The sequence below is a fragment of the Castor canadensis genome, chromosome 1 (assembly GCF_047511655.1).
Source record: "Castor canadensis chromosome 1, mCasCan1.hap1v2, whole genome shotgun sequence".
Lineage (NCBI taxonomy): Eukaryota > Metazoa > Chordata > Mammalia > Rodentia > Castoridae > Castor > Castor canadensis.
In genome coordinates, this window is record NC_133386.1 from 74,505,597 (window position 1) to 74,525,467 (window position 19,871).

General features: G+C 34.8%; 1 protein-coding gene across 2 annotated transcripts in view; it reads right to left on the reverse strand.

The window, feature by feature from the left end:
• Positions 1 to 19,871, reverse strand: part of Znf292 (zinc finger protein 292) — a 77,940-nt gene that overhangs the window by 12,965 nt on the left and 45,104 nt on the right. For both annotated transcript variants that reach the window (XM_020178542.2, XM_020178544.2), the window contains 3 exons: positions 10,975 to 11,177; positions 4,826 to 4,962; positions 1,727 to 1,868 (listed from right to left, as the gene is read on the reverse strand). In XM_020178542.2, coding sequence (XP_020034131.1) covers positions 1,727 to 1,868; positions 4,826 to 4,962; positions 10,975 to 11,177 — 482 coding nt within the window. The remainder of the gene's footprint in view (positions 1 to 1,726; positions 1,869 to 4,825; positions 4,963 to 10,974; positions 11,178 to 19,871) is intronic.

Genomic DNA, 19,871 nt, shown 5'->3' on the forward strand with positions numbered 1-19,871 from the left:
ACCTCTGTTCAATCCCCTCTTCACTTGTGTCTAATCTATACAATCTATCTGTTGTTTTAATTTCAATTACTATTTTTATGTTTCTAAAAGTTCTTTTGATTCTTTAAAACCTGCTTGTTCATTTTGAGAGTGTCTTTTCTTTCTCATGCTATAGTTCCCAATTTTTGTGTCTTCATATGTTTTGTAGATTTATCTGTATTGCTTACAGTATAATAGGCAAATAATCTAACTATTCTTTGCTGAAATTCAGTCATATGTCTTGATGGTGATCTCTTTTTTAATTTATTCCTTTTATTTGCTAAAACTCCTCATGGAAAACTGTTGCATATTTTATAAATCCAGATGATGAACTCATGTTTTTTTTTCTGGGTAAGGGGTAGGGGAAGGGGGGGCAGGGAGCAATACCAGGGATTGAGCAAGGCAAACACTATAATGCTTCAGCCACACCTCCAGTCCTTTTAGCTTTAGTTTGTTTTCCGATAGGGTCCTGTGCTTTTTGTCCAGACTGGTTCTTAGACCACGATCCTTCTACTTCCACCTCCTGACTAGCTGGGATTACAAGTATGATACCCCTTTGTCCAGTATGCTTTTTAAGATAGGGTCTTGCTCACTTTGCCCCAGGTGTCCTTAAACCATGATCCTGCTATCTTCTTCTTCCAAGTAGCTGAGATTATAGACATGTACCATAATACCTGGCGATGAAGAACTCATCTTAAGCAGGGTTTGATGCTATATTGACACTATGTCCTTCCAAAGCAGTTCACGTTTGCTTTTACAGGTATATCCTAAGTATTACTGGCCCAGGACTCTAGTCTCACCTTTTTTAAACATCACTTAGTTGGTGTAGGGATTTTTGAACTATACAGGCAGGGTATATTTGACCTCTAAATCTGTATAGGCAGAACTACGATTATTATTTCTTAGAGGAAAGATTTCTCTCCTAAACCCAGACTCTGTTTGGACACATGAGGTGTTAAGAGTGTATCATTTTCCTAGTCTATATTTTCAATGAAATTATGGTATGTCACAGGTTCCAGCTTTGTGTGTGTGCATGCAGAGCAAGGGGGTGGGGAGAGGGGAGAAGCTCATATCTAAGCCCCCAACTTGAGAGGGCCCAAGATGTTATCTCTGATCGCATACAGCTATCTCCTATCCATATGTGGATAGTAAAGCCTGAACTACATAGCTGCTGCAAGTACAAATATACCCTAATCGTCTCCAGGCTAGGCGAGGCCCAGAAACAGTCATCTTAAGCTTTCTGTTCCAGTTTTCAGGTGCCTCTTCATTTTGAACCCTAGGGATTTCCCTAATCTTGTAATCTCAGCTGCTCTAATCATGTTTGTTTTATTTCATAAGTACTTGGGGCTATTTTGTAGTAGAAGGATTTTTAGACAATATCATCTGCTCTATTGCTAGAAACAGCAGTCAACTTCAATATTTCTCTTTACATTTTCTAAATTTCCATAAAGCCTGATTACCAAAGTAAGTATAATACCTAAAAGCAAAATTGAAGAATGAAGAGTACAAGTACTACTTTCTTTCAAGGTAAGAGCAAGCCCTTTGTTATCAACTGCATTTTTAAGTTTCTCTGGATCAACTATGGATTAATAACAAAATCATCGTCCAAAGCACTAAAGAAAAAAAAAATCACTGAAAAGCACCAAACAGTAAATATTAAACTCTTATAAAATTTTAAACTAAGAAAAGATACCTTGATTATCCTTACCTCTGAGTTAATAACTTTAATCAGGAAGAAAATGTGATATACAGTCTTCGTTAACAAAGAAAGCTGACGACACCTCTCCAGGTATACTTGGATAGATGGTTCTACCCTTTGTTGTAGTTTACTCCAAAAGAGGGTAAGTTCCCTTTAAAAAAAAAAAAATTTAAAGGTAAGTTGGAGCAATAATATAATAATTGTGGACTGTGTCAATCCAGTCATTACTTATAAAATGAAAATTGTTTAAGATTTCAATGCTACACCTGGAATTAAGTTTAAATGCATGATAATAGATACCGATTTTCTAAAGATCAAGTATTTATCAATCCCAGACAGAGTAGCACTAGTTTTTATTAGGAAAGCATCTAATACTTAAACAAGTCATATAAATGGCAACTTTGAGCCACATCTGAACTTTTAACTTTGTGATATAAAATGGTGCGTGTGTGTGTAAAATCTAACAATGTCATAGTGAGTCTTTAAGAAGCATTCTTCTAGGATTAGAGGTGAAGCTCAATGTTAGAACACTTTACACAGAATGTGTGAGACCCTGACTTCGATCCCACTATCACAAAGAAACAAAACAAAACCAAGAAAGCATTTATCTTCTAAATTAAGACCAACCAATTAAGGTTAACTATACTTAATGAATAAAAGAACCAATAATAAAACAAATTCAGAAGAAAGTAATCTGTGCACAGCAATTAAATAAAAAAAGACAATTTGAAAAATAACTTTGAAATTTATTTAAATGAGGTAATGTATTTTTTCACAAAAGCAAATCTGACTAAAGTGAAAAGTTTACTTCCCTCTTATTTTCTCTTCTGTTGTTCACAGTTAATTTCCACAAAAATCTTCTTCCTTGCTTCAACATTTTTCACCAAGAGTTCTCTTCAATACAGGCCTTTGTGACTAGTTTCCTTGCTTTCTGTTCCTAGGAACGCTGTTGGTTTTACTACTCACGTGAAAAATTTGCTCATTTATTGGACTTTAACCTATATACTGAGGACTTTGAAATCTGTTTCTAAAGTCTTATCTACTTTCACCTTTCTAGTTCTTTTATAAATCTTTTCCACTTTGATCTTTTCTGAAACCTGAAACCTAGCACAGCTCTGCATCCTACGTTTCAGCCAACAACAGGACACATATAGGACAATGGTCCTGTAAAACTATATAGCCTAGTAATGTCATGCTTTCATAGTTTATGTAAGTACATTCTATGATATTACACAATGATAAAATCACCTCTCTTGAATTTCTCAGAATGGATCCTGTGGTTAAGCAATGTATGTGAAAAAAGTGACTGCCATTCTTTTCAATTCACCATCTTTCTAATTTAATGCATCATTATCATTGATCCTATGGCCTTCATCTTTGGCATTTCTTTCACCTCATGCAACATCCATAAGGAAACCTTGTAACTTCCTAGCAGGACTATTCATTGGCTTTTTGGCTGATATTCTATCTCAGCTTTGTATGGCCACTTCTTTCCATATCTGCCCTCACTGTTCTCAACTGCTTATCTTCAAGTGTTTCTCTCTCTCTCCAACAGTACTGGGGTTTGAACTCAGGGCTTTGTTTGCAAGGTGGGTGCTCTACCACTTGAGCTACATTTTTGCACTGGTTACTTTTGAGATAAAGTCTTGCTTTTGCTGGGGCTGGCCCGAACTGTGATTCTCCTATTTATGTTTTCCACATAGCTGAGGTGACAAATATCTGCCACCATGGCCAGCCTTTTCTGTTGATATGGGGACTCACTAACACTTCCCCCTCAGTTGGCCTGGAACAATGACTCTCCCAACCTCAGCCTCTGACTAGCCCACGCTACTGTGCCCACCTATTAGCTGAGATGGGATCTCTGAACTTTTTTGCCTGGGCTGGTCTTGAATTTCAGTCTTCTCAATCTCCACCTCCTGAGTAGCTAGGATTATAGGTATGAAGCACCAGCACCTGGCTTTAAAGTGCTTCCTAAATATAAACTTCTATGTTGCTCTTCTATGTTACACTGACCAAATCTATTTGTCATTGATACATACATCTTATTTATTATTCCTTCACAATTTTTCAACCTACCTTTTATATCAATCCTCTCAGTACTGCATAGACAATTTTTATTTCATAACAAAGACCAATCGCTTGATAATTATCAAATTGAATTTTTTTGATTACACAACCAGTTTTTATTTACCTTGTCTGTTCTGTATTCATTTGTATGTCATGTGGCAAATATTCTCAAATGTCAGAATGTTACAAACCATCTTTTTTGTGTGTTGTCATAATAACAATGTAACACTAAAGACTAATATACCACAGGCTGACCAAATAAATTGTTGGTGTTGGCTAACCCTAATCTAAGACAGTTAGTCTTAAGTTTTTTAAGTTAATGGAAGTCAACATTAGTTGTGATCTCTCAAAGGATTATATATACATTTTGTTCACATGGAAATGTAGCATACAAGGAAGTGTGCAACCAAAGGAGAACGTTAAAGAAGTCAGTGGTGTGGAATGCTTTCTCAGGGGTAGAAAATAAACTATACTCTCTATATAAGTGATAGCAGCACTCTATATAACTCTCTATATAAGTGATAGTTACGCAGCTAAAAGTATATAAACATGCAGAGGAAAAACTACTCACGTAGAATGATAGGTTATTTACACAGCAGAAAAAGTTCTATGGTACCATTAGACAAAATAAACCTTGTTTTCATATTTCAACATTCAAATATTTGCTGTCCACATGGTCATTTTGTATTAATGCATTAGCATTAATGTATGGTATGCTTGCTAAGGTACTGTGTAGTCCCTAATACAAAGTTTTTAAAGCTAAAATATGAACTAAGCATGTAATATCTGAAAATAAGCTTTCTCTCTTGTAAAGAAATGAAACCCTGAAAAAACTTAAGATTTAATAAAATATTCTTAAGCTCTCCAAATTCTTAAAATCTGGGTTGGGGCATAGCTTAAGTGGTAGAGTACCTGCCTAGCAAGAGCAAGACCCTGGATTCAAACCCCAGTTCCACCAAAAAATAAAAAGAACTAAATTCTCAAAACCTATTTTGAATTCTTATTTAACAAATTATCCTTTGAAAAATAAAACCAACTCACCAAGCACAGTACATATCTCCTTGCTGAAGCTGACGAGATAAAAATGCAGTACATAAAACAAGAGCACTTTTTTCATCACCTTCAGATTCTAAGTTACAGATCATTTCTAGTGCATCTTTGCAATCAACTTCTGAAATCTACAGAAAAAGGAAATAGAAGTATGCCATAAATGGCTTTATATTAGGATATTTATGTACCAGTACACTTAAAATTTTTCATTACAATATCCAGAAATCATTTTCACCAGTAAAAGAATAGTTAGTTCTTACACTATTAAGTTACAATTGGTCAATACTGAGACAAAACTATACTTTTGAAAAGCAGTCTTTCTTCATAACTAGTAAAAATTGATACAGTAATTATGGCATAAAGAAACATAGGGAAATCAACTACTTTCAAGAATTTGTAAAAGTTCAGTAAATAACTAATATTAATTACAAGCATCTTTTTATCCATTAAATCAGATCCATACTTTTCCCCAATTTATCCAATGATTTAAATAAGCATTAGAATCAGCACAAAGACACAGGTTTAAACTGAATATGTACTAATAAACTGTCTATTCATCTGAAGGAAAAAAATATAAAACATTTTATATAGCTACACCACTTTTAAAATAAGCTCACCTCAGTTTTCTACAAATCTCCACTATTTTGTTTTTCAAATAAATTTACTCCATTTCAAAGCTTGCCAAAAGAGTCACGCATGCGTTCATATAACCTAGACAGAAGGCAACTTGCTTCATTTGACACACTCACATCTATTATTTTTTTAAAGTCAATGATATACTATATAAAACAATTAAGCTTAAGAGACTTAAACCACTTGCTATAAGAGATGTGACAAACATCATACAATCACAAGTTACCTGTGTTCTACAGAACAGAAAGATTAATTCCAACATGGTACAATGACATACGACATGGTACAAAGAGTCAACAGATTGTTACCACAGATCTGACTGTGTCCCTCCTAGCTGATCATCTCTCTCTTTTGTCAAATACAGGGTGAATAAAAACATACTGTAAAATGCAATGTGTTTTGGATTAAACAAGTGTTGAAATGGGTGAGGAGGATAATCTTAAGATTGATCTGTAGTAAGGATAAAGACTGTACAACAATAGATTCAGAATTTCCATTTTATATATGAAATTAAGCTAAAAATCATTAAGACAAGAAAAGAAAAAAACTATATACATGATTAGTATCAATTATTTCTTAAAGAAAGTATGAAGTTACTGGCAGAGTTAATCCTAGCTACTCAGGAAGCAGAGATCAGGAGGATCATGGTGTGAAGCCAGCCTGGGCAAATAGTTCGAGATACCCTATCTCAAAAAAGCCCTCCACAAAAAAGGGCTGGTGGAGTGGCTAAAGGTGTAGGCCCTGAGTTCAAGCCCCAGTACTGCCCCCCCCAAAAAAAAAGAGAAAGAAAGAAAGAAAGAAAGAAAAAAAAAGACTGAAACCCTAAACTTGGCATAGTGGTGCACATCTGTAATCCCAGTACTAGGGAGGCTGAGGCAAGAGGACTGCAAGTTTGGGAACAGCCTAGACCACACAGAGAGACCCTGCATTAAAAACAAACAAAAAACCTAAACCCTAAGTCTTGGTATACTCTGGTGCAGGTGCAATGCTTTTTCTCACTAGTCCTCTGACACTTTCTAACAAATCTTTATAAGTGACCCCATTTAAACAAATTAAAAAAGGGCTGATGGATATATATTGTGCAATAAATATTTAAAAATACCTACAATGTGTTAAGCACATTTTTCAACATTTTATGTACATTATTATTTAACCATAACATTATCACTATGTAGGTACCATACATGTGATTTTATACACAATGAATGTGAGGTTCAAAGAAGCTATGTAATTTGCCCAATTTACAACAGTTAAGTGGTAGAGTCACAAACCAAAAAACATGTGCCTGACATCAAAAACCCAAGTTCTTGTATTTCATTACATTATCTTTTATAAAAGTTGTGTTAGTTTTAAACAATTACCCAATACATGCATGCAGATAAATATAAGTAAGCCTGTTATGTTTTTAAAACTTTTTCATAAGATATTAATAACAGTAATAATAGCTGTTTATTAGTGCCAACTTCTTCAGAAGAGCTTTCATTTCTCTGATTTGCCACAAGGTGGCCCTCTTGAAAAAATATGGTAAAGATAATGGTAAGAATAATAAACTGATGAATGGCTGCATTAAAATTGTGAAAAATGAAATATAACCACCAATAAACAAAAATTATTTTAAAAATTCAAGGTAAATTACCAATATATTACCTTTATGGGGAAAAATGAGCAAGGTTTTAAATACCATTTAAAAACACTGCATAAAATAATCTTCAGGTTATGCACATAGGATGTATATGAAACATAAATTTCATGTTCAGATTGGGTCCCAATCCCAAGATATCTCATGTATATGCAAATACCCCCTCTCCCTCCATTAAAAAAAAAAATCCAAAATCTGAAGCATTTCTAGTCCCAAGCATTTTCGATAAGAGACACTCAACCTACAGTAGTATCTACCCAGCAAGCTCTCATGTGGATTATCAGTGCTCTTTCTGAAGAGTTGGCACTAATAAATAGTTACCTATTATTACCATTATTAATATCATATGAAAGTTTTAAAACAAAATAATTAGAATGATCTATTTATTAAAGACATAATATGCTGAATACCTATGTAAAGCAAAAATTATTTATATATGAAAGATAAAAAAATAATTTTTATGTTTTGGTATGGCTCTTTATGCCAGGTATATGAAAAGTGCAAAAAACACGTCAATATTTTATAGCAAGTATACTTTTAAATATATTGGCTGTTGTCATATTTAAATAATAGTTTCAAGACTACTGATTTGCTTATCAAATTAAAATTGCTTTGCATATAGAAAAGAAGTTAAGTGGTAAACCTATCATAAATATGAACATGCAAAACTCAAACAATGAGCTATTATTTTTTAACTCTTGGGCTAGCACATTTTTGGAAAGACTAATAACCTCTAGTGTTAAGAAAAGAAATTTCATATATTGTTTTTTTTGAAACATGAATTGCCATAAACCTTTTTGAATCATATCCTACTTTGACCCTATCCTACCTAAAACTTGCAGATTCTTTGATCCAGCAATTTCGCTTTGAGAAATCTATCCTACAGTGTATTCCCAACAAAGATGCAAAAAAGTTTAGTACAAGACACCAATCTAAAGGCTCAGCATGGAAGTTAAAGATATTACAAATCCATACTGTGGAATTATGTAGCCATGAAAAGGAATGAGGTTAACTTACATAGAGTGACATGAAAATATGTCAATAAGAGGGAGGAACAGTCAGTGTGGGTGTGGTTTCAAGTATATAAAAATACGTATGTGCACAAAAAATGTAAGAAAGTTTATATATCAAATTTCAAACTTCAAACTTAAACCCAGGAGAATGTTAAATGAGAAAATGATGACTGGAGAGAAATGAGAGGCATTTTATGTTTCAAACTTCTATGTTTGAAGATAAAACTAACTTGTCAGGCACTGGTGGCTTATGCCTGTAATCCTAGCTACTTGGGAGGATTGAGGTTCAAGGCCAGTCTAGGCAAGCAGTTCATGAGACTCCCATTTCCAAAATAACTAGAGCAAAATGGACTGGAAGTGTGACTCAAGGGGTAGAGTGCCTGCTTTGTGTGTGGAGCCCTGAGAGTTTAAACACCAGTCCCACCAAAATAACAACAAACCAAAAACAACTGAACTACACACTACCAAGTGTTTACTATTTTTACTATCTATACCAAGAACCCAAGTCAAAATTCCTTCCTTCCAGAGAAGCCAGAAGAATGTTCCTTTCTTCTAGCCTTATCTGTCCAACATCTACCAGGGATTGCTGCTGTTTCTATCACACTGAAAGGGTTCTAAGAAATAATTAATCTCTTGCCTACTGGACCATATGGACCACCAACCCAGGCCATATCTGAGTCCTCCTAACAAAGTCTTTTCCCCTTATCTTTTAAGGAACAGGCTAAAAAAAATTCTAATGCTTACAAGAAGGGGGAAAAAAAAAAGTAAAGGAACAAAGTGCATGGGGGAGTAGTGAGGCAGTAGAGAATATTATGTGTGTGAGCAGCTGAAAGGGGCACTGTATCTGGATAACTTTCAAGCTCAGGTGATCGCATTACTTTTCCATGGGGCAGAAATAACAGGCTTTGGTGACAAGACAATCTCAACTCACCTCATATGGACCAATGAAGACCAAGTTTTTAATGCATTAGAACACAAACAAGAGCAATCAATCTCTAAGAAAAAAGATACACCTTTTAATAAGGTATATCTAGACTTACACATGCTAAACCCTAAAACCTGTTCTGAACCACATGCTCTATTCCCCTCTCCCCACCCTGATAGAATACACAGAGACCTAGTGAACCCTGCTAAAGAATATACACTTAAGAAATTTTTAAACTTGTATCTGCTTAACAAGGTGGGTGAAATTGTTCCATAGAACCTAGGGTCCTCATAAAGAATTTTCCTGAGCATCTCCCAAAGAGATGGGCTGTTGCTACTCAAAAATTATACCAAGAGGGATAATTATACCAAAAGTGAATTTAGGATTTCAAGATCTGATTAGAGATCTAGAAATGCAGATATTTGAGACTACAAGTTCACAGTTATCAAACTTCAAAGTTATCAAATTATATGTTTAGATAGTGTCTACTAGAAAAAGGTATACTTCTTTAGGTCAGAGCCTATGCCTTATTCACCTGCCCAGTTCCTATAAAGCACATATTGTACACTTGATGTTGTACACCTTTCAAAGTCTATTTCAAGAAATTTTATACATGTGTGAATTAACTTGTCTGGTTTTCAACTAATAAGAAACTTTTAATCTTCGATTTTACTCTCATATATAGCAATAAAAATAAAAGGCAAATTGCCCATGATAATAAAAGAGAAATAGAACTGAAAAAAAAAAAAAAAGTCTACAGATTAGCCAATGTCCAAACTAATGGAACAATGTCATGGGCTAGAACCTATGGTTTTACTTCATGTAGCCTAGAAATTGCCTAGTATTCTCAGTATCCTCATTATATCCAACAGACTTATTTCTTATCTTGGTCCAAACTTATCACATGCCTCCTCACTTCCTATTCTCAAGGAAAAGCACACACTCATCAGACATTTATCATCTGTAACTTCATGTAGACTTTCAGTTTTCTATCTGAGGCTATCCTGCTTCTGGACTCTAATTACAATCCTTCTCTGTCTACTCAGGGGATAGTGCATGCTCTGCTAATTGTCTTTTGTATCTTATATCTCACCCTTTTCCTTAACATATTCTTAACTTTCTCTATTGCTCCATAATCAAAAGATATATTAGAGATCAGACATTTATATACACTCAGTGCTCACAGAACACTGCTCAACGTACTACTGAGTTTTCTTTATCCAAATTCTTTAAACACAAATTGTTACATATCAACTTTTAATTCTCCTACCCTAATTCCAATTCCACTTTGAAACTGAGTCCTCCAAAATGCAACATTCTTATTCGGACCATAATTCTACTCTCAGAATCTTGTACCATAAAACATGCAGATACCTGAACTATTATGCTTTATGCCAAACATGAGTAATGATAAGCTCATGTCTCACAAATAAACTTTATATTAAATATGCAAATAAGATATTTACTCTTAATGATATAGTTATATAAAATTATACTTATTTTTATACATTCTACATATATAGAGAATTTATATGACTCTTCTAGGAATAATTGCCTTATTACTTAAATTACCCAGCTAAAAGATTGTGCAAATGTTCTGCACTGACAGAAAACTGAATTTATGACCCAAACGCTGTCAAATGTAAACATCTTACTGAACTGTTAAGTAGCTACCATCCTTCCCTTAATTTAGTCAAAACAATGAAAAGATGCACATTACATAAAATAGAAGCTAGATGAAATCAGTTTACATATAATTCCAAAATCTGATCAGAATCAAGTTGCCCCTCCCAGAAGCATACCAAAACTGTATGCTTGACAATGGTTCCTTAACTATTTACAAGAAAAGGAAGTTGAAGACATTCTAATCTAATTAAAAAAATTAGTTTCTCCACTTTAAAAAATAATTACTAACAAAAAATATACTTACCTCTTCGATTAGCTTTTCATTTGGTGATGATGTGCAAAGACAGACAAGGTAAGTTTGTTTAAAACTACCTTTTGTACCAATCTCTGGATGGTCAGAACACAGCTTTGCTAGAGCAGTTGCTTGACTTAACTGATTTGTTTTGATTAGATGTTTTATTCTCATATCCAACAAGATGGGACCCTCAAAAGCTAAAAATTCATTCACTTTAAAAAACAAGACATAATAGATTATTAACATTTGGTAATAATTCATTTGCAGTACAAATATTTGTTAAGTATTGTTTTTAACATGGGAACTAAAACTCTTCTCTCATTCTTGTGTTCTTTTGCAATTTTCTATTACTGCCAATAAGGCTATCACAAAATACTTGACCTTATAGATAAGAGGAGATTATACTGCCATCTAATATATATATATATATTTTTCTCTTTTTTTTTAAAGTTTCTTTCCTTTCTTCTTGGAGACAGGATCTTACTATGTGACTCTGGCTGGCCTTGAACTTGTGATTCTCCTGCCTCAGCTTTCTGAGTACAGGAATTATAGACAGGTGACCCTGTACCTGACTTGCCAACTTTTTAAAGTTGCATTAAATATTTTTGCTCCTTAGAGCATCATTTAGACTGGTTTGAACAAACTTATTGATGATAAAAATAATTCTCCATTAAATTCTGTTAGTGTTATTAACCATAGCAGTTATTCTTGAATGGTAGGGGTTAGCATCCCTAAAATCTGTAATGCTAAAACATGACACAGTTACTTGGGCAACCACAAAGGATTTCTTAATGTCCTAAAAGAAGAAATTCAACTAATATTTTGTTTGATATTGACAATGTATTTGTCATATTTTACAAATGTGAAGTCTACCTTTTGCAATAGATGTTTTAGAATGAATTAAAATTATCTACAGAAAAATAAGAAGTGGAAAAAGTCTGCCAAAGAAATACCTTAAAACTTCTGTGGGTTTGTTATTTTTAAAATATCAATTGATCAAGCTCAAGACACACTTATGCATAATACATTTCTATTCTGTTCATACCTGTGAATTTCCTAGTGCTTTTTTGGTCATCTACAAAAAGAATTTTCATTTTTTTGTATTTATGAAGGAAAATTTAAATCTTAACAAATACAAATTAAAATTTTTCCTTAAGTTTTCTTTACCAGGATGGAAATCATGTTTAAACATTTATTTACTGATGGCTAGCTGGAAACCTTGGAAAACGTTTAGTAATCAAATTTAAAATGCTCTTTAAATAAAACACATTTTTATTTTCTCTACTTGTGAATACACTGGAAGATAAATCTAAGTAGCTTGTGGGTTAGAAAATGGAAAATAAGAGATTATTTTTCCTTTTTTAAATATCCTGTGCTCCCTTCTAGTACATTCTTACATCTAACTATATTCCACTCTATAAAAAGATTCATTTATACTATGATCATGGCTCCTCAGCATTAAAACAATGAGTATATAAACAATATAACACAGGATCCTAAATTTCATCCTTTTCAAGATTTCTGTACCTATCACCACCCTCTGTTCTTTAGACTAAACCAAAACTAAAGACCACACACAAATAAATAAACTAAATCCATGTGCCTGGTGCCTCTGAGTATCTACCTTACTAAAATAAATGGCATTATTTTTCTTTTTAATATCATGTGGCCCTATTAGGATAACTGTATTAAAAATATCTTTTCATAGTTAGGTTTATTACCAAAGGAAAATCTGAAGATGGGGAAAAGTTAAAGTTATTCTGGCTATAAAGAAATAACTGACACTTAAAAACAGCTTTAGTTTCCTAATATCTCAAAAGGAAACCCTAGAGATACAAAATCTGGGTATTTTTTAAAATGTTCTTACAAAACTCCCAATCTACAGAATCTGGAAGACCATGGCAAAGAATAATTTAAAGGTGGCAAGTTTCTAACAAAGGTGATAGCACTCCTAAAAGATTCATCTTTTAGTCCCTAAAGCCTCAAAAAGCAGCAGTAAGTTAGAAAGACAAATTTTGCAAAAATAATTTCTGTGCTAAATCAGTGTATTAAAAGAATGTATATTGACATTAAAACATTTAAAGCCACAGGTACTTGTTTTTGCTGCATTAAAAAATGGATTTCAAAAAGAAATGCAGAATATTAGAGAGGAAGGGGCTTTAAAGATCATTTTGTCCAGCTCCACCATTTGGCAGATGAGTAAACTGAGGCTCAGAGAAGGCAAGTGACTTCCACCTAATGACAGGACCAGGACTAGTTAATGGCTCTTCTGGTTTTCCAATGTGGAACCAGGAAAGAAAATAATGTTCTATTTCACTACTGTGTCTACTTCCAATTAGAACAGTACTTTATAGTAATAGAAGTATGAGATAGCATTGGCCTTCCCAGGAAAATAATTATGTACCCTGCAAGTTCACGGTTCAAATGAAGACTATGTTCTAATACTCAAATCACTCCTGTTGAAAACACTACTCTCTCTCCCCTCCTCCCTGCTCTTCTCTCTATTCTCTTTCCCACTGATTGACATCTTTCACTACTCTTTCCAATCTAGGACATGCTTTTCCTTACAGAATTACAATACTACAACAAGACTACCTGTTTTAGTGCCCGCCAGACTTCTGAAAAAGCTTCACGGTCTTTACCTTTGAATAGCTAGACGCATTAAATTTCACTCAATTTTCTGCTTTTCTAACTTTCACTCAACAAAAACAAAATTTGTAACTTTATTGACTTTTGGCCTTTCTATCTACTTTCTCTGCATTTATGTGCTTCAAGAGAAAAGCAGATTTCTCTTCATTCAAGCCTATCAAGAGAGCTAGGTGACATAAAATGGCAATGTAAATGCATGATATCCAGCCAGTTTAAGAAAGTAAAAACAGCTGGGCGCTGTTGGCTCACGCCTGTAATCCTAGCTACTCCAGAGGCAGAGATTGGGAGGATCATGGTTCAAAGCCACCCCAGGCAAATAGTTCGTGAGGTCCTATCTTGAAAAACCTATCACAAAAATGGGTCTGGCACAGTGACTCAAGGTGAAAGCCCTGAGTTCAAGTTGCAGTCTGCCAAAAACAAAAAAAGTCTTCTTCCCATAAAATGCTATTTTTGTAATACTGAATAAGAAACATATAAACTCCTACATTAAAGACAATACATTATAATTTAAGTTAAATTTCTGCTATAAACAAATTGTTGCACAAATATTGAATATGTACTGTGTAACAACTTATCCTAGGTTCTTGGATTCCCCTCAAAAGTAGGGTCAATGTATTTACTGAATTCATATTCCCAGGTCCAGGTTTGCATATAACTGCTTTTGCAGCATCCCTTACTGCTTCACAAGCATCTTAAAAAACATACATAAAATCTCTACACTATAGTATGTGTAATCTCCACACCTCCATCTATTCACTGTGCTCAAGCCAGAAACTTGAGATTTGCCCTCAAAAATGGTCTCTTTCCTACATACATCATCCATACATCTAATCCATTAGCTAATTCTACCACTCTAAATAATCCATTCTATTCATTTTACTGTTTCCACATCCTGCCCTCTCCAGCCCAAATCACCAATCAGATCACCCTGCAGGATCTGAAAGTCTTCTGCATCACTCTTACTCCCTTTTATCACTACTCTACTCCATCATTTCTCCACTGTGTGACCCAAGATGCTTAGTTTTGTTTTTAAAGCAAATACATAACCTTTCAATTACTCTTCCTTGCCTTCAAAGGGTAAAAGTTAGTATTTGGCAATTTAGCCATTAGCAAAAAAAAAAGAAAAGATATTTAAATTGGATAAGTAAAATCATGTCTTCTAGCAAATGACACATAACTATACATTATATGTAGAAAATCATAAAGATTCCATTTTTAAAAACTACTAGAATAAAATTTAGTGAAGTTGCAAATCTAGAAATCACATAAATTCCACTTGGCTTTTTATGTTTATAACAAAAAATTAAAAAAAAAAAATTCTATTTATAATAGCATCAAAAAATAATAAGATGCTCTGGAATAAACCTAACAAAGGAGGTATATTGATGATTACAAAACATGGCTGAAAGAAATTAAAACACAAATAATTGGAAAGACATCCTGTATTCATGGATTAGAGAATAAAGTTATTCATACTACTCAAAGAAATCTACAGATTCAATAGAATCTCTGTCAAAAATTTCAATGTCAGTTTTCACAGAAATAGAAAACTTCATCCTGAAGTTCACATGGAATCACAAGCAACCCCAAATAGGAAAAATAACTTGACAAAGAACAACAAAGTTAAAGGCATCATACTTTCTGGTTGAAAAAGACATTATAAAGCTAGAGTAATCAAAATAGTTTTATACTGACATAAAAACAGACATATACACCATGCAATAGAATAGTGCTGGAAAAGCGATATATCCATATGCAAAAAAATGAAGTTGGACCCTTACCTTGCCCTGTATACAAAAATTAACTCAAAATGGATTAAAGACCTAAACATAAGACCCCAAACTATAAAACACCCACAAGAAACTTTATACCATTAGATGTTACAATAACTTCTTGGGTATCACAAAGGTACAGGTATGAAAGCAAAAAAAGACAAATGAGACTATATCATACATAAACTTCTAGGCACAGTTAAGAGAATGAAAAGTAAACCTATGAGAGAAAATATACACAACTCATATATCTGATAAAGGCATTACTATACAGAATGTACTGAGAACTTCTGTAACACAAGAAGAAAGAAATACAATAATCTGATTTTTTTTTGGGGGGGGGACACACAGTGTCTAATGCTTTATTGTCTCTGGGTTGCTTCCTTCCCATTGAGAAGGGACACACAGCTTATGCTCAAATCCTCCAGTCAGTGCCAGGGTTGCTGTGGAAACAGGAGGGTTTCTGAGCCCCCCTCCTTTATAGGGTCCAGGTAGAAGGAATAAACACTGGCCTCAGTGGTCTCAGAGGCAGAGCTGGGACTGGAACCAAGGTATTTTATGTCAATGGCAAGCAGTGATGTCCAAATGGGGATAAAGACCAGTGGGTCTTGCAAAGAGGGAAGATGGCTGTCAGTGACCAAAGACTGTTAGGCAGGATTCAGACAGAGCTCTGAGGGGTAAGTGCTTGCCACCTGGTGTGAAGTGTGAAGAACTTCCAGGATTCCTCCAGGTAAACAGGAAGGAATCATTCCCTTCTGGATGGGCCCAGGAGCCTGAGAGGGGATAGGCACCTACGGAGTCAACCAGACTCTCTCAAGTTATGGACTTGAGTAGGTATTTTTCAAATTGATATTCAAATGGCCAACATGCATATAAAACATCACAAATCACCAGAAATTGAAAATTGAAATGGTAATGAGATATCACCTCATAACCATTAGAATAGCTAGCTACTATGGATACAAGAAAAAAAAAAGGAAAGTGCTGGTGAAGATGTGGAGAAACTGACAGATCTGTACAGTGTTAACAAGATCATAAATTTGTAGGGCTGGATGCGTGGCTCGAGCAGTAGAGCTCCTGCTTTGCAAGTATGAAGTCTGAGTTCAAACCCCAGTCCCACCAAAAACAAACAAACAAACAAAGATTGTAAAATAGTACAACCTCTAGAGAAAACCTCCACCAAAATTTAAAAATAAAACCACCACAGGATCCATGTATCCTATTTGCATATAAACTCAAAACAACCGAAAGCAGGGTCTCAAAGAGGTATTTGTACTCTCATGTTTATAGCAGCACTACTCATGACAGCAAAGAGATGGGAGCAATATCTGGGTAAGACTTAAGGTTTAGAAATTTTCTTTGAAAACCATGGAGTCCTAAAAGGGAGAAGGGAAGAAGAGAGAACTTTAGGGGTCAAGATTCAAGAAAGGATTGGCAAGGTGACAAAAATAAAGTTTATGGAACTAAATGATCCTAATGCAGAACTTAGAGAGGTAAGTGCATAAAGAATTCAGAGTGACTTATGGGGAGCACATATTTGGGGGCAGCAGTGCTGGGGTTTTGAACTCAAGAGCCTCTCGAGCCATACCCCGTCCCTTTTTGCTTGACTTACTTTTCAGATAGGGTCTCACTTTTGCCCTGAGTGTCCTTGGTGTGACCCTCCTACACTTACCTCTCCTGCAGCCGGGATATAGGTGAGTACCAACCATGCCCAGCACTCTAATTTTGTGTGTGTGTGATACTGGGGTTTGAACTCAGGGCCTCACACTTGCTAGGCTACCACTTGAGCCACGCTGCCAGCTCTGTTTTTGTGTTGGGTATTTTTGAGATAGGATCTCACAAACTATTTGCCTAAGCTGGCTTTGAACCTGGATCCTCCTCATTTCTACCTCCTGAGCTAGGATTAGAGGTGTGGACCCCTAGTGCCTGATCATATTTTTTTAATTTTTTGGGTGGGGTTTGAACTCAGTGCCTTGTGCTTGTAGGCAGGTGCTTCACTGCTTGAGTAACGTCCAGCCCTCTAAGTTTATATTTTTAAAATGAAATATACAGCCATGTGTGGTGGCATATGCCTGTAACCCCAGCTGCATGACAGGCAGAGGCATAGGTAGGAGGATTGTGGTCCAAAACTGCCTTAGGCAAAAAGTACAAGGCTCTATCAAAAAGAGTAAAATAAACCTAAAAAAGGCTAAGGGGGTGGCTCAAGTGGTAGAGTACTTGCCTACCAAGCACTAGACTGTGACTTTCAAACCCCAGTGCCATCCCCTATTCCCAAAAAGAAATATAAGATATTCACAAAAGAAGGAAAAGTAGGCTCTGGACCAAGGATGCAGAGTGCCATAGACCTAGTACTAACATATGTAAAATGTTAGTACAGCTAAAAACCCAAAGGCTAAACCTCAGCTCACTGAAGGTGCTTAGAACCTTAAAATTGAAAGAGGTGGCAACTATCTGGAAAGGTCTATTGCTCAAGAAAAAGGAGAATTTATCATAAGAGAATTCTCTTATGATGGTTCTGTTGTTTTAAATTTAAAACAACAGAACAGTAAGTGGAAACAGATGGAAAACTGTGATCTTCAAAATGAAGCTGATAGTACATTTACAAAACTGTAGCAAGAATAGATGTAATCCTGGATAAGAATCTAAAACTTATACTTACAAAAAAGCTTGTGATTGTTCAGAAAAACAAATGTGACCAGTAAGAGCCAAAAGAAATTCATTAAATATAAATCAGGTTATACTTTTCACAAAAATTATCTCAAAATCAGTAATAGACTCAAATGTAAAATGCAAAATTATAAAAATCTTAAAAAGACAAAGAAAAATCTGTATGATGTTGAATTTAGCAATGAGTTTCTAGATAAAACAACAAAATCATGGTTCATAAAAATAAGTACTGAGCTAGGCACTAGTGCCTCATGCCTGTAATCCTAGCTAGTTGAGAGGCTAAGATTGAAAAGACCGTGGTTTGAAGCCAGTCAGGGTCAATAGTTTGATGGACACCCCCGTCTCCAAAATAACAAAAGCAAAAATGGACTGGAGGTATGGCTCAAGCAGTTAGAGGACCTGCTTTGTAAGTATGAAGCTCTGAGTTCAAAACCCCAGTCCAACCAAAATAAGAAATAAATGAATAAATAAATAAATACCGAGAAGTTGGACTTTAAGTGTGGAAACATGTTCTATAAGTCACTGTTAAGAGAAAGGACAAGCCAGAGTGAAAGAATAAGTTTGTGAAGCACATATTTGATAAAGGACCTGTACCCTAAACATATAAATAACTGTGAAATTCAATAAGAAAACAACTCAATTAAAAAACAGGCAAACGATCTGAACAAATGTTTCACCAAGATATACAGATGGGAACTATGCATATGAAAAGATATTCATTATCATTCACCCTTACAGAAATGCAAATTAAGCAACAATATGATTTCACTATGTGCCTATAAGAATGGAAAAAGACCAAAAACACAGAATATTCCATTGTAGGTGAAGATGTGGAGCTGATAAGAATACAAAATAGTATAAGCACTTTAGAAAACACTTTGGCAGTCTTTTACAAAGTTAAACATATAATATAAACTATATAATACAGTAATTATGTTGTTAAGTATTCAACTGATATGAAAACTTACATCCACACAAAAACCTCCATATAAATATTTATAGTCGCTTTATTCAAATCACCAAAAACAGTAGGAAGTAAGGTGTGCTTTATAGGTCAATGGATAAAGAAATTGTGGGACATCCATAAAATGAAATATTATTCAGCAATAAAAAAGAATGAACTAGGGCTGGTGGAGTGGCTCAAGTGGTAGAATGCTTGCCTAGAAAGCACAAGTCCCCTGAGTTCAAGCCTAGTACCCAACCCCCTCCCCCAAAAAAGAATGAACTATTAAGTCAATAAAGACATGCAGGAATGTTAAACGTATCATGTTAAGAAGAGACCAGAATGTAGAGATTATAATAATATGACATTATGGAAAAGGGCAAACTATAAAGACAGCACACAGATTACTAATTTTCAGCTATTTGGGAGAAGGATGAATACATAAAACAGGTGGTGGTATTGTTCAGGGCAGTGAAACAATTCTTTATAATACAGTAGCAGTGGTTGGATATATGACACTGTGCATTTGTCAAAAACCATAGAACCTTTTAGCACAAAGAAAGTCTTAAGGTATTCAAATTCCTCAAAATTAGGAGTATGGGATAGCCTAGAATGCAACGGAATGGAGAATGTAACAAAAGAACCAACTGTGGCAGCCCAGAGATGTAGCTCAGTGGTGGAGAACTTGCCTAACATGTGTGAGGACCTGGTTCTATCTTCAGCACCACAAAAAAAGGGGAAGGAATGAAGGGGGAGCCTCACTGAAATATAAATGTATGAAGAAATGTCCTCACCGAGAGGGATGGGGAAATAAGGTGCTAAATTAACAATTCTGAAAAGGTTTCATCCTGTATGATTCTGGTTTATATGACCTT